Genomic DNA, 21237 nt, shown 5'->3' with positions numbered 1-21237 from the left:
GCGCACGCATCAGCGTATAATTTCAGTAATTTCAAATGACCTAGTTATTGTTTTATAACAATGTTTAATTTTTGGGTGTATGCGTTTGAGTTGTTGGCATCAGTATACTACGGGCACATATTGTGTGAACAAGAACTTCGCTTTCATGTGTGTGCATCATATATGCAAAGCGATTTTTGCCAGCAATTTGCGACATGTTAGTCATAAAATAAATATGTATAAAATATAAATCCGCCCTGTTTATTGCTGTTTATGCTTGTCTTTGCGGCCCTAGCAACTGCTGAACACAGCAGACTAGCCTAGCGCCACCTCAAAGCGCCGCAACAGCCGCAAATGCCTGTGGGGCCCTCTTTCGAAGGATTAAATCACCAAAATTTCCTGCGGTATGGTTTGAGTAGTGTCGTCCCAATTCGTTTCAGTTTTAATTTTCTTTCGTTTTCTTGTATTTGGCCTCCCGAAGACTTCCAGTTTCCTACGGTAAGCGCGATACGAAAGCCGTACTGCTTCGGTGGTCGGCTTTCTCAGCTGAAAAGCTAAAGGAGACGTCGGGAAAAAAATCCAAAAAAACTTCGTGATCGGCTCCATCGACTTGCGCCGGCGTTGTACGGGCCCGTAGAATGGCCTTCGTGTGTGCTTGCGATCACTAGCAAACGATTTAGACTACAAAGTCACACCTGCAGTCCGAAGCAACTATCAGTTTTTCGCTTGCGAAACCACACTTTTGCCCGCTCATTAAGGTTTGTGTGAAATCAGGTGTTTTCGGATGTCATTCCTGTGGCGAAAGTGGCTACTAGAGGTGCACTTTACGCGGTCTCGCATGGAGTTTTCCTTTCCTTTATTTCTTTCGGTAATTTTGTAATGGGGAAAAAAACTTCGTGGCCTTGAGTTGTCAGCTCGGACAGATAGGGCTTGTATCTTTACGGGGGCTATTCAAAACAACTGCCTATCCCACCAGAACTGTTGGAACCCCGGGATGACAGCGCCGGCCCGAAAGGTTCTCGAGACAGCGCAGTCTGCGGAATAAACGCTATGATCCATGGCTGCCGAATCTGGAGGACAGAGCGAAAATGTGGTCTTGGAACCTTACATCCACCAGGTAAGAGCTTAGTGCCTACAGCCTCCGTCTTCCTTGCGTTCACCGCCAACAGAACGTAAGATGTCAGGTGCGTGGTAAAAGACTAAAGAAATATTCGTTTTGAAGTATATACCGGGAACTCTTCAGAGGTGTGGCGTTTTAGGACAAGCAGTGCGTTTCCTGGCGGCGTTTCTGAAGCTAGGAGACATTCCCTCAGTTTTGTAGTTTCTGGGTATCAGTTACTAAAGAGTGTAACCAAAGTAACGTAATAAATAACCTGATGTGAAACCATTACGAGAAGCATTATTTAAAATGGCTTCAGCTACACATCTATGTATATAGTAGTTGTGCCTTGAAAGATGGGTAAGCTTCTAGAATCATTAATGAAAAATATCCACAAACTGGACAAGGTCAGCTGCTGGTTCCTTTATTGTAGACATCTAAGAAATCCATGCACAAATTATGACAATACCTTTACAGTGACAGCATTGAACAGTAGTTCAGTTGTAAGTAACGTCTAGTCGTTTGCTTTTTGAGTGTTCAGCAGCATGTCTTCGACTTATGATCACAGCCTAGTTCGAAATGTGAGTGGAAACCTGTTACTCAGAGGTTGATTCATAGTCAGGTCGAAAACTTGGCTATTCTGACACAAAACACCCTGGGGCGCATTTATTACACACAAAAAAAAATGTTTTCGTGTCACTTACAATAAATGTGCTTGGCCACCCACAGTCGATTGGCCTCTTGAATGATGTACCCACTGCCTTTGCTTGCAAGCAACATCACCTGAAACAGCATGTGAATTGTCTCCTAGAACATAACCCATTTTTTTATGATCACACTTTAGTTACACAGTACTTTATTTCTCATTTATCTTCTTTCTTGTTCAGTTTTATTGGATGTACATTTCCACACCAGTACCAGGTGCCACACCAGCACAGGGTACCAAACCAGTACTGGGTACCACACCAGTACGAGGTACATTCCCACACCAGTCCCAGATCTTGCTTTGCGAATGGCACACAGCAAGAGGCATCACCTTCAAAACACATTTGCCACACAAGAGGCGAAGTCATGCAATACTTAGACACAAAGTTTAAAATGAACATTTATTAGCTGACTTTTTGGGCATTTCTGTCGTCTGTAGTACAACTGAATCGGAGACCTTGGGGACACTTTCTCATGATGTCATGTAACTGTCATGCGCAGGATTTTGTATATAGACATTTTGTTCAGACATTTCCAGGTACATACCGTATAATGCGGAATGTAGGTCGAGCCAGAATATAGGTCGACCCCCTTGCCTTGTAGCCGAAAAATGCAAAAAACAAACAAAAAAATCAGTACACGGCATCTTTTTATTGAGGCTATAACTTGTGTCATCTCAGATTACGCGTTAGTGTTGTCCGAAATGTCGTCGGATGACTGCTTCTCGCTGGCTGGTGCGCACACAGCAAGTCATCCTCGGTGCAGTCCAGGGAATTGCTAGTGCAACACTTAATTAAACACCCACAAGGCCATGTCGTCATAAAGTGAGCGCGAAGCATGGGACACTCGTGTGCAGACCGTACTGAGAGGCAGTCTATGCAGGCAGTCAGCAAACATCTTGGCGCATCCACACTCACAGACAAGAGTCGCTGCTTTCTAGAGCAGCACAGGTACAGAGAGCAGCATTCATGAAACGAGGTGTTCTGAGCGTTGCATACCGAGAGCTGCCCATCAGCTGACGCCAGTAGCATACACTTCTTTTGGTGACGCCATACTGGTGTAAGGCGGACACGTTGTAGAAAACTTTGAAATTTTCGTTTAAATGCTGCTGTGTACCGGCACCAAGCGCCCAACTCATTTTGAGTGAGAAGGAAATAGTACACACATATTCAGCGACAGCGAGAGAAGCGACAGAACACTGTGGTGTCTGATTGATGGTAGTGGCAATGGTGCTTTTGTGGTTTGGATGGGCTCAATGGGCTGCCCGGTTGCCAAATTACAGCTAGAATTATGGCAGTGACGGCTATGTAAGCTAAGGGGTAACTTTTCGGCAAATTTTTCGGTAAAAAATCTGGGCCTATATTCATTCCACTTTATACAGTATGTTTGTATGCACTTTGCAACAATGTTCCTGGAAACACGGTGTGTATAACTTTAAAAGATGGCTCAAGCCAGTTCGCAAGTAGACAGAAGACATGATGTATCCCGTTGCTCTACGTGCAACCTTCGCAGTAATTACACTTCGCAGTAATTACACCACTTTCCTCGGTATTCACTCGTAGGTCGGAGGACGGTCGTCCATGCTATGTCTCGACGAGCTGACTCTCTGCAAGCCGCTCATCCTACAAGAGCTGAAGTTCTACGAAAATCTTCCGGATGTTCTCAAGCCGTTCACATCCGAATACAAAGGCAAGGAGGCCCTCTTCAGCGGAAGCTTATCTCTCCCCCAAAAATTGCCCTCAATCCGGCGACCGCGTTGACGGGGGCCCTGTTTTATTGCTCTGTTTTTCCTGTGACAGGTGTCGTTGAAGTGGCATTGCTAGAGGACCCCGATGGCTACCTAACGCTGACAGCGCATCCCTCATATGACCCTTTCAAGAATGGCTGTGCCTCTAGTCATACCATCCAGGGCACAGAGAGCATCACCAGCCTCAAGGCTCGCAAGTACAGGTACGTCCGGGCTTTCTCAGCGAAGACGAATGACAGATGGAAGCTTCGGGTGGTATGCGCTCATTTTGGTGAACGTGCTAGGACACGAAAAAGAAGGTGAAAAGAACAGACACCGTCTTTGGTGTTACAGTAAAACGTCGTTACAAGAGACACTCAAGGGAACCAAGAAACGCGTCTCTTGCAACCAAGGCATGGAGGAAAGAAAAGGTTAGGAGAGGCCCTGACGTCACATTTGTGAAGCCGAGTCCCGCCATGACTTGAGCCCACGGAGCCCAGCACTCTATCCCATCATACTTTGCTGTCTCCGGTTTGATTTGACTAACATGGCGTCGCCCTGCCCTCTCGCTTCGAAGCGAAAACAGCTTCGTCGCTAATTCCTCGCTGCGATATCATGTTCTAAGCTGTTGATTTCGCCTTCAATTTGCCCATTCTAACCCTCACCCAAAGTTTCAATCGAAAAACGGCCTTCTTTTTTGAGATAGAAGGACGATTTTTCAGCTCTTAAGCCTGGCAAAGTAGCGTTTGTCGTTGTCATAGCAACAGGCTCGCGGGATGGCGAACGCAGACGCCTCCGACGGCAGAGTTTTCAAACTGGCCTCATTTAAAAACGTTTGTCGTAGCGACTGCGTTGGTTTGCAAGCGTAGCGAGGCAGCGACATACCAAGCGCCTTAAAAATTTGTCCGTTCTATTTGCCCAAATTTGGCCGCCGCAGTTGTAAACGAGTAAGCAACATTGTCCATGGGCTCAAGAAAAATGACGTAACTTCCTCCACACTTTTCGCAATGCATTGGGATGCTAGGGGCCTCTCCTGAGTATTCTTTCCTCCATGAACCAAGGTCTCTTGTATGCAATGTTGCTAACATGGCGAACATAGGAAAACCAGCCAAACCGCTTTCAGTCAAGTGTCTCTTATAAACAAGTGTCTCTTGTAACAGTGTCTCTTGTAACGAGGTTTTACTGTACAAGGCTTTACCCCTGCACAGGAGAAAAAATTAAGCCAAGATTCTTCAAACTTCCGACTGTGGCTCAGTGGTGAGGTTGTTCAGCTACATGACAATTATTGTTGAACCACAGCGCAAATGACAGGACACAGGACGATAGCAAGAGGAAGCACGAGGCAAGAACTGTGTCCTCTTGCCTCGTCCTTGTGTGTCCACTTGCTATCATCGTGTCTCTTGTCGTTTGCGCTGTGGTTCAACATGAATCACCAACTCCACCAAGTTTTCACGTTGCCAAGACAATTCATAGTTGTGGCTGCATTTCTGGTTGAAGCTGAACCCTTGAATCAAAGGTGTGTAGATTCCAAGTTTAATATATTACAAAAAGAGTAGGGCAATAGCTGTAACGCACACATGTTGGCTCGTAAACTATTGGTAATGTGATTTCTCCAGAGCTTTCAAAAGCTTTGAATGAAATGAAGCCAGCTGTTGGCCGGCTTCATTTAAGTTGCAGCAATAAACACATTCGGTAGCCACTTAAAAAGAAAATCTTCACGAAAGCAAAGCAGAAATGAAAGGCGGATCGGCTGTGACGAGCAAATGGTGCAGTGCTGCTCCATGCTGGCGATAACTATAGCTTTCACAGTGCTTCCAGACGTGAAGGAGAGAGTTAAAGCGTTTATCGGAAGTGTTGCAGAGTCCCTTTAAAGGGGAGCATATCCTTATGAGGTTCAGGCACTTGCCCAACCCTCTTTTCAGGTTTTCTGGCCTACAAGGGACCTAATTGCAGAAAAAGTAAAATATTTGTTTACTTGTGTGAATACAGACCTCCAGTTCCTCGGTAACACTGTAGCACCAAACGAATGTCCCAAATATTGGGGTTCACTATTGTGTATTGACCACAATTTTTAGTCTGCACTGCATTGCATGGTAACGGCTGGGCAAGCGACTAGCCAAAGGATCATCACCTCAAACCGTGTTGCTACAGCTCCTTGTCAGCTCTCATTTGTTGCTGTGGACTCTGCAGAAGTGAAAAGTGATTACGTATCGTGCCCAAGAAACAGTGTGTCTTGCTTTAAGCTCCCAATGTAGCTTCATGGCCGTATTGAGGGATCCCTTGTGAGTCTGCTTGAACCTGCTATAGCAAGTTGGGGAACGCCATGTGTCCTGCTATTTCTCCTGGATTGAGATGGCACTAATTGGTAAATTGTATTCCCCACCCACCAGCTTTGACCACTTTCAGTCTCACTGTAGACTGAGATGGGTCGCGACCAAAACAAACGCACAAACAAGTGTGACAAACACTAGGTGACACGTGACACTTGCATTCTCTTCATAGTTTCGGTTTCTCAGCTAACACTTTTGTTTGTTTCGTGGCAGCTAAAAATAAGGGAATGGCTGATATTTTTGAAGTTGTGACAGAGTAGGCTATCCTTGAGCCCGTTAACGTTCCTTTTTTGCGAAAACGTGCATCCGTGTGGAGAGAGCAAAGCACTGAGGAAGTGAAGTTGCTTTTAACGAGTTGGTGGGTGACAGCTTGCTTCGAGACGTAGGGGCTTTTTCAGCTCTTACTGGTTGACCGTTGTTCCCCTTCCCTGTTTCCCGATGGATCGCAGGATGCGCTGGCAGAAGGCTGGCAGCATCGAGATTGAGCCGGTGCTGCAGGACGGCACGCAGCTGTTTGAGGAGGAGCAGGACACGGCGGGGGGCCCCAAGAAGGACAGCTTCACCACGCACAACCCCTGGATCGTGCGCTGCCACAACCTGCAGATCCAGCGCTTCCTCTCCACTGCGGGGAGCCCTCGAGGTGGGTACCTGTGCCCGTCGCTGTTCATCCTTCTGTTGTCCTCCTCCTGACACTTTCCGTGCCCTGCCCCCCATGCCTTTCCCTCCCCCTGGCAGAGTTCATCCTCCTGGAGAACCTGACGGCCCGCTACGCCTTCCCCTGCATCCTGGACCTGAAGATGGGCACCCGGCAGTACGCGGACGATGCCTCGGAAGAGAAGCGCCGAAGCCTCGACGCCAAGACTGCCGCCACCACCTCCAGCCCCCTCGGCCTGCGCGTCTGCGGCATGCAGGTGAGGAAGAAGAGGAAGAAGAGGGGTTGAGGAAGAAGAGATGTTGTCAGACAGGGAAATTGGTGGAATTCGCTTGTCGTGAGTGTTGTATGAAAGCGTATAGCGGTAATGGGTCTATATATCACAGTGCTATCTGCATGTGTTCCTTTTGTTTTTTGTTTGTTTTTTTCTGTTTTTGCTAAATGCTAGCTGCAGGTAAAGATACTTCAACATCTGCTGAGAGCACGGGGTGTGTTCACTGCCCAGCACCATTCACAGAGCAAGGACGGAAGAAACTTCAACCATAGGCAGTAGCTATAGTGTGACATAGAAGAAGTTGCTTTTGGCTAGACAGAATGTAGGCACTGCGAGCCAATACTGGTAGCATAACGAACAACTTCACTGAGGTATCGAAAGTAGAGAAAAGGATCAGAGCAGATTTAGCCTCTAGCAGCACTAGGTGAGAAAACAGTCACAAGGAGACAAGCTTGGTTTGTGAGGTTCCAGCAGTAACTAACAAGGATCAAAGGAATAAGGAGAAAAATAGCCACAGGGGAAGATGACATAACTGCAGATGTACTAAAGGGTTGTGATGTTAATGTACCCATCATAAACCTATACCAACAAGCCCAACTCGCAGTTCTTGATAATGTACTAAGAGTAGAAAATATTTCTAGGATGCCTCAGGACGTTAAAGTACTGCTAACCTGAAAACATTCCAACCTAATTTGTACTGCAAGGAGGGTGGTGCCAGAGAGCTTAAGAATTATACGTCCATCAACCTGGTCTCTGTTGTGTATAAGTTGCTTACCAGCTAATAGTTTCTGCACAAGTGACACCCTAAATTTTGAACAACAAAAGGAACAGGTAGGTAGGATTTAGCAAAGGCTGCTCAGCACTATATTCCATTTATGCGACAAACGTGGTACTAATAGTACATTTCAGAAAGTATAATCAACTCCTGTTCAGGGCATTGATGAATAGATTGCAAAATAACCCTTGATTCAGTGGGTACTGCTGCAGTGGTGGAAGCATTGAAACACGAGGGAGCAGTGAAGCCACAAAAACGTTTAAAGCTCAGTCAATTATGAAGCTAGTGCAGTTCTGTACTCTTTTCATGGTTTCCATGCTGGTGCGCTATTGCAGCACCATTCCCACCCTCTGCGGTATTTTCACAAGAAACTCCATGGTTAGTGCCCAGCTACAAGTGGTTCTATTCTTAAAAGGGTACAGCCACTAGTGGTTATTTAATTGGCATAGCCACTAGTGGTTGAATTGATATTCTCCAGTATTCTAGGAGCCGTAGGATAGCAAGTGATCTATGGCGCAGTGGCTAAGGCGTGGTGCTGAGCACGAGGATGCGGGTTCAATTGGCCGTGGCAGCCGCGTTTCTGATGAGGGCGAAAAGCAACAACGCCCGTGTGTACGAGATTTTGGTGCACTCTAAAGATCCCCAGGCGGTCAAAATTAATCCGGAGCCCTCCACTACGGCGCGCCTCATCGCCTGCGCTGCGTCGGCGCGTTAACCCCTACAATCAATCAATAGCAAGTGATCTACCAAACTGTTCAATGAATTAGTCGCAATGATTGAGTCTGTGTGGTCAGTTCAAAGGGCCTGGCTCTGTCATGTTGAAGTACTCTAGGGGCATTTTTTTTACCTGAACTGGTGCAGATTAGTGCAGGGTCGTGCATACCAGTGCAAAGTGCTACTGGGGATATCAATCAGTAAAAAAAATGAACCTATGCTGCACTGCTTGCACCAGTGCAGCCAGTTCAGGTAAAAAAAATGCCTCTACTGACTGAGTGCTGTTAGCAGTTCGCACCAAGCTACTCCAAAAGGAACCTGAATCGCGTCTTGTTAAGACTGTGTTGCTGGGAAGAGAGTCCTCGCGTGCCCTGTGTTGTGCTCAGGCGAGCCACCTTTGCTCCCGTGTGGTGTGCAGGTGTACCAGCAGAACCTGGGCTACTACAAGTGCCACAACAAGTACTTTGGCCGGTCGCTGAACGTGGAGGGCTTCCGGCAGACGCTGTTCCACTTCCTGCACGATGGCAACCGCTTCCGCCTCGACATCCTGCTGCCCCTCATCGAGCGCCTGCAGGCCCTGTCACAGGTGCCGTCCTCTTCCTCATCCTTTTCCGGCATCCTTCCCTCTTCCCCTCTTTCTGTCCCCCTGGGCTCTCGCTGAGCTGAGGAAGAAATATTGCAAGATTTGTCAAATGAACGCTGTGCACTGAGCTTCTTAAAGTTGGCTTCACTACTATACGTATATGCTGTATTAAGAAGGCATTTCTCCAGGGGCAGTAAAGGCAGTCTTATATAAAAATATAAATGAAGACCCAGTGGCCTTTTATTTATAACATGTTGCTATGCATGCAAAGTGACGCATCGAGCGTTACAGATGGACACATGGGTTTTCTCATTTAGTCAACATAGAAATGCTTGCACATTTAAAAAATTGGCTCTACTCGGTTGGAAAGCAAAGCTTTAAATGACCCCCACAACAACTGCCCATGCGACGTCACTTGAATTCACACACGTGGCTACACAAAGAGCGAAACCAGAGATTCTGCCAGCCGTTACCTGGAGTTCGCGGAGTGGCGTCCCGAACGCAGCAGCAGCGTCGGCCACGGTCAGGCTAGAGCGGCGGACGCCGCCGCTGTAGCCCGGCCGTGAGTCGGCCGAAAGAAAACGGAAAGGAGCGTTTTTCGAAGGGTGAGACAGTGGAACCTAGCCATCCTGATGTGCCAGCTTGAGGCTACACCACCGCACGACACAAATGCAGACACCAAAACCATTCGGCGTGTGAGCTTAGTGATTCCCATTTATACCGATTTAAACTGGTTAGTTTAGTAAGTTTGAGAATTGCGAGAAAGCTGAGGGAACTCTTATAATCGCTGTTTATCAGATCCAGTTGCTCCTTTCGCCTTTTGTAATACAGTTAAACCTCGATGTAACGAACTTCAATGTAACGAAACCCTCGATGTAACGAACCACGGAATTTTTTGTAACTTCAAGTGTATGCACACCATGTATTTTCACCCTCTGTGTAACGAAGTCCCGTTTGCCGTAATTTCAATGTAACGAAGTTTCATGGAGAACGAGGCACGATATTTAAGTTGTAGAAGTAGATTTTGGGAGATGCAAGCGCCGAAATGGGGTCCCAATAAAACGCGAACGGCGACACGGGTCGCCCAATGCCGCGGATGCAGCCAGCCACGGAGTCTTTGATAAGTCCCTTGCCTACAAACTGCGTGGCGTGCATACACGGCTGGCGCACTGTTTCTGCTGGAGCTTAATCGTCTACTGCTTAATCGGCATCAGCGTGAACCGCACGCAGCGTTTTCTCCCTGCAAAAACGCAAAACGCGCCCCGCAAGCCACAGGCGCGCTGACGCAGCCGCGGAGACCACCCGCGCGATGCGGGTAGCTCCAGCGACCGCTTCTAACCTCTCGCTGGAACGCAACTCGAGGGGCATATGAGAGGGGCGTGCGAGAAAAAAAGCGGATAACGGGGGCGAAATTTTCATTGTAAAACGTGATACGCGCCGCTTACGAAAGCGCCCATCAAATATCCTCCGCGGTGGTAAGCCTACTCGCCGCTGGCGTTGCCGCCGCCGCCGCCGCCGCAAGCCGCCGCTTTGCACTTCGTTCGAGTTCGCTCATGCTTGTTGGGTTTCGTCGTCCCAGCAAGCATTTGTGAATCTTTATGAGCCTTGCACGCGCGTTTTTTTTTTTTTTTTGTCACACCGGCGTTCGCGATTGCGTGCCGGCGGCGGGAAGTGACTCGCGCTGCGCGCAGCGGTGGGAGGAGCCTGAGCAGTTTCGCCATGGTTTCGCCAATGGGGAGGTGCGCACCCTACGGCGGGAGCTTCGAAGCGCTCGGGGATGCTGGCTGGCTAGACGATAAGGCCGCCGCGAAGGATATTTGATGGGCACTCTCGTAAGCGGCGTGTATGACGTTTTACAGTAAAAATTTCGCCCACGTTATCCGCTTTTTTTTCTCGCATACCCTCTCGTTTGCCCCTCGAGTTGCGTTTCAGCGAGCGGTTAGAATCGGTCGCTGGAGCTACCCGCATCGCGCGGGTGGTCTCCGCGGCTGCGTCAGCGCGCCTGTGGCTTGCGGGGCGCGTTTTTGCGGGAAGAAAACGCTCCATGCGGATCACGCTGATGCCCGCGTAGACGATTAAGCACCGATAGAAACAGAAACAGTGCGCCGGCCGTGTATGCGCGCCACGTTTTATTTTTCAGGAAACGCTTCACGGGATGAACACTTCATTATAACCGCGAATTTCAATGTAGCGAAATTTCAATGTAACGAAGTAAATTCCGAATTTTACCGACTTCGTTACATCGAGGTTTAACTGTACCTCTTAAAACACAACCGAATTGGTATTCACCAATTTAGAAAACGGAGTCCCATTCGTGGCAGGCAGTGCGCAAATTGTAGCGTTTCTCTAGCGGCCAGATGTCTGTATGTGGTTTGAACATTTTGTTTTCCCGCCCTGCAGACCAATCCTGAACGAATGTTTGCTGTACGACCACTTAATTCCGTTAGTCATGGTGTACCCTGGAGGTGCTGGCGAACAAGTTAATCAAGCCGTGCAATGGACACGAAGCTGCCCCAAAACGCCCACAACAACCGTCGAACTGTCGCTAAAGCAGACGACAAAGCCGTACTGTCGTACCGCACGAAGCAGGCACTTCTGTGCAGGGAACGCTGGGTAAATTCGCCGCGCCATCTATAGTGCGCTCCGTGAGTGAAACCCTCCGCCCGCCCCCTTCTCCAACAAGCATATGTGTAGGAATGTACTTGTTGTGGTTTGTTTTAAATGCAGAGCATTTCTTTAACTCACGATGTCACCCGTTCTTGGCGTCCGTAGTTGTCCGCATCGCTCGCAGGTGCGCCCTGTCGGCGCGATCGTGGCGTGATAAAGGCGGTTGTCGGCGAGGCTGGAACGCGCTCATCGCCGCGGTATCTCGTCAGCCCCGCTCCTCCTCGCCTACTCTCCGCTCGCATCACGCGCTCTCTCCGCGGTCGGTTCGCGACCAACAGGTGGGGGCGCGCACGTCGCGGGATCAACAACATCTGTGGCATGATCGTGACGTCAGCATCGCGCGCGCGTGTCGCGATCGTGGCGTGATAAAGGCGGCTGTCAGCGAGGCTGGAACGCACTCATCGCCGCGCTCTCTCGTCAGCAGTTGCCACAAGTGCAACAACATTAACGTAACGCAAACTACTTAACGTCGTGCGCCCCCTGAAATGCTCTGCATTTCATCGTGCCCCTCGCGAGGGGGATGTTTCTTCCATCAGGAAAACGGCTACCGCTGGCGGGAATCGAACCCGCGTCCTCGGGCACAGCATTTCTTCCACCCGTCGTCTTGTCATCATTCACTCAGTTAGGACGGTGACGCTGCTGAGCCCAGAAATGGCCGCCAAAGGGCTGCGCCCTAAAATAACAGCTTCAAAATAACATTTTTTGTAAGTTGATTTTTTCGCTTGCGCCCCATATTTTCTAAACTGAGTTCACCATTTTTGGGCCGTAAAGTTCACTGCTCCATGAGCGAGTTCGCAGAACGCGCGCAGACTGACACTGACGCGCTAGCGAGTTCTCGTTGGCGTGTTGTTGCCACAAGCGCCGACTACTTGCGGGCGGTGGGCACAGGCCAGAATCAGCAGACCCTTGGCCTCGTGCGAACACGCTTTTTAAAGTTGTTCAAACCACTTTCGCTTTTGGTTCCGTGCAGCACGTCCGTCACTTCCAACGTTATGTGCAATCGAGCATTAGCGATACTTCAGGAACCTGTAAAACCTGTGTACCTGTAGCCGTAACCTGCTACAGGTACACCTGGATATAAGGAATTTGACAAACTTCCTCTATTTTTCGCTACATGCAGGTTTTTGTGGCATGCAGGTTTCGAGTTTACCTAAGCTCGCGTGAATGAAGCAGAAACGGAACCAAAATGCTAGAAATCAGTGACGGTGAACTCGCCCTTGAAGGATTTCTTTCACGATGAAAAAGTGTATGATTCGCTCCTGCTGCTTTCCCACGAGCTTAGTCACTGCTCGTCACTCCAAAGAAGCAAGATGACTTACCCCTGTATTCACACACTTAAATATCACTTCTGCCTTTTGACTCTTCTTTTTTGTCTAAACTTATGCTGAAAGGGCGCCTTTTCGCTATCTAGATGCTCTTTTCTGCGTTCAAAATTGTGGAGTGTGTTCTAGCTGGGATACTGTACCTCGAGGTGAAGTTCTTCTTTCTCGCCAGTGGTGGTGGCATTTAAAATTACGTGCTTGTCTTGTAAAGACAAAACTCCTCCTTGTTTTCTGGCAGCAGAAATCTGTCGAACCGTCACCAAAGATGGCAATAGAGACGCGTGACTACACGTCAACAGGCAGCCTTAGCACTTTAGCTACACCGCACTAAACTGAAAATGCACGGTAATTTGCGGTGCGGGGAAGTTCGCTAAATTAGGGCACTTCTCCAGCCGATTTTTCAGAAGTGCAAAAAAAATAATAAAAAAGGAATGGCTAATCAGCATAGCGAATTCTTTGCATCAAGGTTAACCATCGCAATGCGTTCGTTACAAAGAGGTTGCTAACGCTTGGGATTCAATTGGACGGCCAATGGGAAATTAAAAAAAAACCTTGTTAAATCCAGGCATTCGTTACATAGAGGTTTGTTGCGTCCAGGTTTAAGTGTACTGCCATGTTGTTAGCTGCAGAAATGGGCTAAATAAGCCAACTAACGCCAGTTCTAGCAAGCAAGTATTGTTCCATAGCGTGATGAAGGACGAGCCAAGGTGGACACAGTGACGGAAGCCCTCCACACCGTCTGAGTTGCTCAACCAAAGGCATTTCTCCCGTGCCTTCGAAACTCGCCTATTTTCTCTCTGTACTACCCACTGGGACATAAAAGGTGTGCTGACACAAGGCCAAGAGTCAGCCAATTCAGGGGGGAAAAAGAAAAAGAAAGAAAGAAAAAAGAAATTTACCCGGCATTCGAACGCATACTGCAAGATGTTACTCGTGTAGTGCTTCACGCGACTGAGCTACGGGGCCATGAGGGTCCAGCCCAAAATAAAATATATATGTACACTGAGGCCTACTCTGCCAAGTTGTACGTTGCTGTTTACTTGTTGGCTTGCAGCACTCCAAGGTGCTATATCAAGCATTTCATGGATAATGCTTGTGGAGTAAGCTTTTTCATAGCCCCCACAAATGTCATATCACCAACAACTTCATTTGTTAGAGCAGCAAAAGCAATCACAAATGTGTGGTTGTGCTGCAAACGGCTTTGCTAAGTAACCCTGCGCAAAAAGTGCTTCTCGTGCCTTAGTTTTACGCTTTACAACTGTGGGGTAAATGCTCACACACCAATTATTCACCACCACACAACCAATCTGCACTTAGCAAACATGCCGTGCGAGCGCTTGATTGCAACGGGCCTGTCGTTCGCTGAAACAGACAAACCCAGGGGGCAACAGAGTCAAGCTTCATGGGCAGCATTTATTGCAACGGGCAAATCAACTGTACTGCGTACAGACTAATCAAAGGCGATAACAATGACATTCGGTACGAGGCACTAAACCTAAGGATCAAGGTGGCTTGACGTACCGGTGAAGTACGGGTTCGCAAAAAGGATGCGATCACTTTGTTGATTTTAAGTCTTTATTGCTTCAATTAAATTCACTCACTCGTTTCCTGCCTTTTATTTACCTTAGATTTTCTGCAAGTGTACCAGTCGCACACACATATACAACCTGCAGCCCCAGTGAAGTGAAGTCAGTGAACACCAACCGACATGCGTATTGCATACGCACTAGTGCGTAGTTATTTTGACTTTGCCAACTTTACTTAGCTTAATACAGTTTACAAACTAACAAAATAAAGCTCTATTCTTCCAGGCACAAATGTTGTCGGGGCTGAGTTTACACTGCGCGATTGAATTGTGACGACCCGCAGGAGGCCGTTGACTGATTTTGTCGGCGCACTGCGCAGTCGATGAAGTCAAGCCTATCCAAAGCAGGACGTGTCATAAGAACGTCATAGGCAATCACCAAAGAGAATACACAAAGGAGAACAATACTTTCCAATTTATTTTTCGACAAAATAAATGATCATAAACGCACCCAGAGCGCTTGAAACATGTCCTAGGTACTCCAGACTTTAACCTGCACAGGTAATCTCTCAATGCTTGCAAATCATTTTAGTGTCTCTTTAACATGAACGAGCTTTCGATCTTAAGCACTTCTTTCTTCACGAATGATTAAAGAAAAAGATGTGGTGCCTTGAAGCGAGAAAACACACTATGTAGTACCTCAAGATTTTTATTCCCTTTTTGTTTCCAGTGTATGCAGTGGTACCATATTTTGGCGCGTATAACCCGCCCCTGCATATAATCTGCACCCCTACTTTCAGGCCAGTGGTAAAGGAAAAAAAAAGCCTCGCATATTGCGTGCATATTTGATATAGGAAAGGCTGCACCAAAGCTACTGCTCAAGTAACATATCACATACTACCTATGTAGACAGAAAAAATCCCATGCGCCTTCCCGCGAGGGGAACACGAGTAAATGCAGAGCATTGGGGCCTCAGTACTGATTGAAGGCAGTGTTGCTTCCATCGCTTCTTCCGTGATGCTGGAGTAGCAGACACGAGTAAACGTGGGCACGAGCGTCAACCAAGGAAGGAAGGAGCAACGCAGTGACTGAAACACGAGCGACCGCTAGCCGCTATATTTGCAGTGCACGCAGTAGAGGGAGAGCAGTACAGGGGGGAGAGCGCGCATGCCAAGCAGCGCGCGCCCTTCCACGACCCACCGCGCTGCTATCACGCGCCTGTTAGGCCGAGACCGCGACGGAGCGAACGGGCTGACTACGACACATGCGCGCACCAGCTGCTGTTGAGAGAGAGGAGGGAAGGAGAGGCGCACCTGCTGCGGACGCGAAACTCTTGACACCGTCCGACGCAGGAACAGGCGAGGCTAAGAAATGCTCTGCATTTAAAAGCGTGTATTTAGCAAGTAGAATACCCTGACTGCAAGGCAAAAGTCACAATTCAATCAGTGTCACTGCTCTTGCTAGAGCTACTACTTGAGCCGCAGTCCTCACCGTTGTACACAAGGTCATCTTCGGTTCCATCCATGTTGTTTGTGATGAAGAATTTTTTGAAGCTTTTTTGCACCATCTTCCTGGAATTGCCCTCCATGGAAGGCTGAGTCAGTGTTACTGCGTAGGAGCTTCACGGCACAGTGTGCATTGCTGTGAAGCTGCAGTAAAAGAAAAACCCCACGTATTATCCGCACCCCTACTTTGCCACTGAAATTTTCGCATTTCCGGTACGGGTTACACGCGAGAAATTACGGTACTCTTTGGTGCCTTTACTCTGGAGTGCGGGCATTTCCCTTGCTCACCTCGTTCCGTCCGTGCTCCGTTCCTTGCAGGCAATAGAGCAGCTGGAGTCGTTCCGGTTCTACACGAGCTCGCTTCTGATCCTCTATGAGGGCAAAGGGCCGGACGGGAACTCAAACGACTGCAGCGAGGCGCCGCCCAACGACTGCGTCTTCCCCAAGAGGCAGCAGCAGGGGGCGCCACCGCCGGTCGACGTCCGCATGATTGACTTTGCCCACTCGCTCTACTCCGCCAAGGACGAGGGCCCCGATGAGGGCTACCTCTTTGGCCTCCGCAACCTCATCGCCCAACTCCAGATGCTGAAGCAAGACAACGTAGGCGTTGCCATGGAAACGCTGCAGCTCAAGTGCGACAACCTCGCCCCCAAATCGCAGGTGGAGGTGGCGGCGAGGGCGACCAACAAGTGAGACGGCGAACGCTCGACCGTGAGCGAACAAGACCGGAGTGGAGAGAAAAAAAAATCTTATTTTCAAACGGCGGGAACCTTCGCGTTGTGCGCTAGGCAAATTCCTACCCTGCAGGCTGGATGGAGAAGAAAATTGAGGCCCATGAGTGGCTGGAAAAAATGATCAAATTGAAAGGGTCCGAGAGTGATTTTCTTTTTAAAAATTCGGCAGGAAATGACATGCTCGATATTGCCAGTTGAGGTTTCTGTGTTTTGTGGACGCCGGTTGTTGACTCCGGAGGCCCTGACGACTCCGACGACAGCCTTCCTTCGAAGACGGACTGCCTTTAACGAGATGGAGGTGGAGAACAAGGCAAGCTTGGACGAGATGAGCCAATCAAATTTTACTGACGTTCATTGTTTACGTGCGCACTGTGCGTGCAAAGACTGCTAATGACGACACCTACGATATGTAACATCACTAGTTGACAAACGATTCTAAGGAAAAAGTTTACGTGTTTAAATTTTCGATCGAAGCAGACCTTGAAGATAGGGTGAAGCAGTTGCACAAATAACAAAATTCAATCTTTGTTATTATGACGATCCTCATTGTGAATTCATTGGTGTAAGACACACCAGATTGCTGGCGTTGAAAAAAGAAGAAAATGTGGCGTAAAGTAGACGTGGAGGAAGAAGACAAGAAAGATATCTGGCGCCTGTATCTGTCTTATCTTGTCTTTTTCGTCCACATCTAGTTTGCGCCACGATTTCTTCTTTCTTTAAGCATGTACCAACTAGCTCAGCAACAAGTTTTGCTGGTGTTGGCCGTGAAAAGCGGGTTAACTGAAAATCTGAAAAGGCTGCCTTGAGTGAAGCTTGAGTGGAGCTTTGGAGTGCTCAAAGTGAGCATCACGAATGGCACGTCAAGCGAGACAATGAGCAAATAATCAGCATACCGCCACCGACCGTTCATCTTCATCGTAGCTGGAAATGGCCAGTAGTTGCTCTGACCCGCAGATGCTGTTTTTTGCGCTCAGAAATTGCACTCCGAGGCGTTAATCACGGGAGTGCTGTTTCTTCCGGGAATTCAAAGGCTGAGAGCGTTGTTAACGGCGCTGTATTTAGAGTTTTTTAATAGAGCTGATGTTTGTGAATACAACAGGAACTTGTAGTCATTCCATAAAAGGCTGCCGTTTGCTTCCAAAGGGCAGCAACCGTGTAGCTCGCGAGATTTGCAAATGATGGTTAGTAGTCGGAACGACTTTCCCGGTGGTTTACTGCCATAGTAGGTTGGTACTTCACGCGTGGCATGGCATGAGTGCATACTGTACCTTTCTGCGAGAAATGCAAGTTGTTTCCAGGCTGTATTCTTTTTTTTGTAAACTCATCGCACAGTTTGTTGACGGCTTCGGACGTTTCCGCCTTTTTGTATGTTTATATCTAGGAGGTTTCTGTTCCTTGTTCGTGAAAAGAAAAAAAATCGGTGGGACAGCTCTTCAGATGGATATTGCTTGACAGTATGCTGCCATGGAAATGCATTTCCCAGAGTTTTGTCGTAACGAAGAAAGGAAGATAGAACCTTTGTGCCATGTCAATTCTGCTTTCAGCATTTTGCTTTTTTTTTTTTCGCTGTGCGTACATTGTTCGAGCATCAATTTCCATAATTGACTCGCCTTTCGTTGGTTTGCCAATTGCTTATGTTGTGCTTTGAGCAGCTCAAACAGCTGCTTCATTCAACCAGTCGTTGCCAAAATCATGCTCTTATTTTGTGGTACAATGCTCAGTGTTGTCCTGTTCTCAGTTAGAGGGCTCTTAGAGTTTTTCTTTTTTCCCCTCGAATCATTGCGAAGTCACTGTGAAAGAAAATGTAACCGCAAAATGACACAATCTGGCATCCATTTCTTATGAAGTTGTCGAGCGATTTGCTGAAATCATTATGTGAAACGTTCCGTAGTAGAACAACTGAAAAGCCTGTTAGAACTCTTGAGTGAGCATAAACAGCAATATGCAGGTTTGCAGTAACTGGCTGTTGCGTACTAGTACTGCTTTTCTGAAGCAAAAAAGTTCCTCGACCAATGGTTTTTGGTAGTGACGCGACGTGGCTTTCAATGGTTCATTGGTCGCCGCATCTTTTTTAAGTCTCTCTGTCTTGCAGCACGCTCTCTTGCATTGTGACCTCAATAGGTTGTGAACAGCAGGCGAGATGCTAGCATCCCATTTCTTCAATCTCCCCAAATATGCTTTATCGCGGATCACGGGGTAACACCTTAGCTCTGCAGCGAAAACGTTGCGCCAGGCTCAAGCCCTGAGTAGGTGCAGCTCAAGCAGTTTTTGTTTGGTGTTTTTGCCATGTTGTAGTCTTTCAAAGAACATTGTTTGTTTTTTTCCTTCTGTGCGTATGTGTGCGTGTGCATGTGTGCGACATGTGGAGTGCTTCTTCCTTTCCCAACGAGGCGGGTTTGTGATTTTTATCGTTTCGTGTCGCTCAGTTCACCGCGTGATTCATAGCTATGTAGATAGACCTGTATCTTTCTAGTGAATTGTATAGACATCGGGAGTTGGAGCGATCCCACCAGCGGTGCGTGTGGGGACTTGACTCAGCGCAGCTTTCTTCAGGGCACAACAATAAACTGACACGTGTCGAGGGCTCGCTGCCTTGGTGTGCCGAGTTTCGGCCGGGCCACAGTGTTCTAGGCACTTTTTTTAATTGCGTTGGCAAACGTTGTAGGAAGTGTGCGGGTCGTGGTGTAGCGTGTTCTTTAAGGTTGTTGAATACACAAAAAAACCAAAAGAGACTATGTCTGTTGCTTGTTGTATTTTAATATGTACGTCTACTTTGTAAGGAATAAAATGTTTATGCATGCAACAAGCTGCTGAAGCCTCTGTATTTTTTCTTACCACCCTCTTTTGGTGTCTTGCAGATCTTTCACATTTAGCTCTCAGGAGATTTGAATGATGAACGTCCAGAAGTGCCGCCTACTGTATGTTGCATTGTTCCCAGAAAACTTTTTCAAGGACTTGGAAAATGTGTCGACTCCTTCACGGCCAGACTCCTCACATGAGTTGCATTGCACACTATAGTATTTTCTTGCAATTCTGGAAAGATTACTGCCTTGGTGCATTCATAGGAATGCTAAGCTAAAGCATTCACTGAATGTAAAAACAAAATCACATTGCCGCTGTCTTCATCGCAATGTCTGCTGGGTTTGAACGAAAAGAGGTAATTCGTTTTAAGAAAAACCATGCAGTCATCAATGGTTGCATATAAAAAATAGACTGCAGGGTTTAAGTTGGAATGCTAAAGATTTGTTTCAAGTATTTAAATAAAATTATTCAGTAATTACGCCTAAGGATACCCTCCAATTTTCAGGTGTGAAGGCCTCGTTAAGCCTCGTCGGTTTGGTGATAACGCACATACCACTAAAAGCCTTTGGTAATTTCTTTCGACTAAGTGCCATTACGCTGATATTGCCTTTGTTTTGCAATGAGCGGGCAGACTTAGTGCAGCTGCTGTTAATTGGAATGATTCTCTGTGCTAACCATTTAGCATGTATCCTTTCCCTTTACACAGAGTACTGTTGTCAAAATTTTGGTCTTAAATGCACACTTCCTTGTGAAAATATAAAAATTCAATTTTTTTTTTTCAAGCTATCATTCATGCAGCAAGCAAGGGAACCTAAACAACATAATAATTATGCTTTTCCTTCCATTTGTTTTTAGTGCGAAAGAAGTATTAGTCTACCTAAACGTGGTCTACCGGGGCTGGAATTATGAATGAAGCCTCGTTCGTAAATCATTTTGTATTTTCTAGTTTGTTACTCATTTGTGCAAATGCTGATGCAAAGGAGAGGTAGGGAGTTACATGGACATACAATGGCCCGACGTTAGGCCGAATGTCATGCTTTGAGGTATAACGTCAGTGGCCAGTACTCCCAGCTTGACTGATAGACAGAATCTTTATTAAATGAGGTATGGTGGGCTGAATCCGCTGCCTCAGTCCAGGTGGCCACTAAGGGCCCGTTTGCAGAGGCAAGACGAATGCGGCTGGCTGATGGCAGCTTGATGAGGCAATTTGACGAAACATGCTGAAGTGGAATTATGTGGAGACTAAAAGCAGCAACCGAGCACCGCTACAAACCTTGCTTGCTTCTCCTCGGCTTATGGATACGTGTCTAGTCGGCTGACTGCGTGTTTCGACTCGCGTTGTTGTGCTATTCCGTTCCGCGGTCTACGGTTCAGGACCACTAAAGCAGTCCGTCGATCCACTCGGCGCGAAAGCGGTCGGAAGTGCAGAGCAGTGACCAATCCTCCAGAGGAACTGTGGTGCCTTTCTCCGCTCATTGCTACCGCCCCTGACGCTCTTTCCCTCCCTAGCTGCCTTACTCCTCTCTTGACGAATAGAACGGGGGTTTTGTCCAATGCAATTCGTATATTCCCGCCTTCGCGGTGCTAGCCCGCTCTCTGCCTGGAACAGCACGAGCGGTTATTCTGTTCTTGTTGTGGTTGCTTTCATCTCGCATGTGCCTCCGCAGCTTGGAACGCGTCGTTTCCGGCGGCAACTTTTTTCGCTTACTATCGTAAAGACCAACCCAACGGGCGTTCCTAACTAAATGGACGCGGGGGCTGCCGGTTATATACACAGGTTTTGCCTCAAATGTGCCTGCAGTTTTCTTTGCGCTAAACGACGGGGAGATCTATGAGAAGTGCCAG

The 21237-nt window shown here is 47.7% G+C and overlaps 1 protein-coding gene across 2 annotated transcripts; it reads left to right on the top strand.

Annotated features, from left to right (window-relative positions):
• The first annotated feature begins 314 nt into the window (after positions 1 to 314).
• On the top strand, positions 315 to 19396 carry LOC144159114 (inositol hexakisphosphate kinase 3-like). Of its 2 annotated transcripts, none has more exons than XM_077690405.1 (8): positions 315 to 477; positions 956 to 1096; positions 3346 to 3472; positions 3583 to 3733; positions 6289 to 6479; positions 6575 to 6750; positions 8673 to 8840; positions 16175 to 19396. In XM_077690405.1, the coding sequence occupies exons 2-8, from the start codon at positions 1037 to 1039 to the stop codon at positions 16547 to 16549; spliced, it is 1248 nt and encodes a 415-aa protein (XP_077546531.1). In that variant the 5' UTR covers positions 315 to 477; positions 956 to 1036; the 3' UTR covers positions 16550 to 19396. The 2 variants fall into 2 exon arrangements, with proteins under 2 accessions (XP_077546531.1, XP_077546532.1); XM_077690406.1 differs by lacking the exon at positions 315 to 477 and adding an exon at positions 540 to 737.
• The last annotated feature ends 1841 nt before the right edge of the window (positions 19397 to 21237 follow it).

The sequence above is a fragment of the Haemaphysalis longicornis genome, unplaced genomic scaffold (assembly GCF_048455015.1).
Source record: "Haemaphysalis longicornis isolate Haplotype H1 unplaced genomic scaffold, Haemaphysalis longicornis Haplotype H1 scaffold_10, whole genome shotgun sequence".
NCBI lineage: Eukaryota > Metazoa > Arthropoda > Arachnida > Ixodida > Ixodidae > Haemaphysalis > Haemaphysalis longicornis.
The sequence above is the reverse complement of the archived record's forward strand: the minus strand, read 5'-3'. Positions and strand labels throughout refer to the sequence as shown.

Bases quoted from the DNA above. Each gene is read 5' to 3' on its own strand.
- LOC144159114 (XM_077690405.1), top strand. From the start codon at position 1,037: ATGGCTGCCGAATCTGGAGGACAGAGCGAAAATGTGGTCTTGGAACCT. The intron at 1,097-3,345 runs GTAAGAGCTTAG...ATTCACTCGTAG, and splicing joins TGGAACCTTACATCCACCAG to GTCGGAGGACGGTCGTCCAT. The intron at 3,473-3,582 runs GCAAGGAGGCCC...TTCCTGTGACAG, and splicing joins GTTCACATCCGAATACAAAG to GTGTCGTTGAAGTGGCATTG.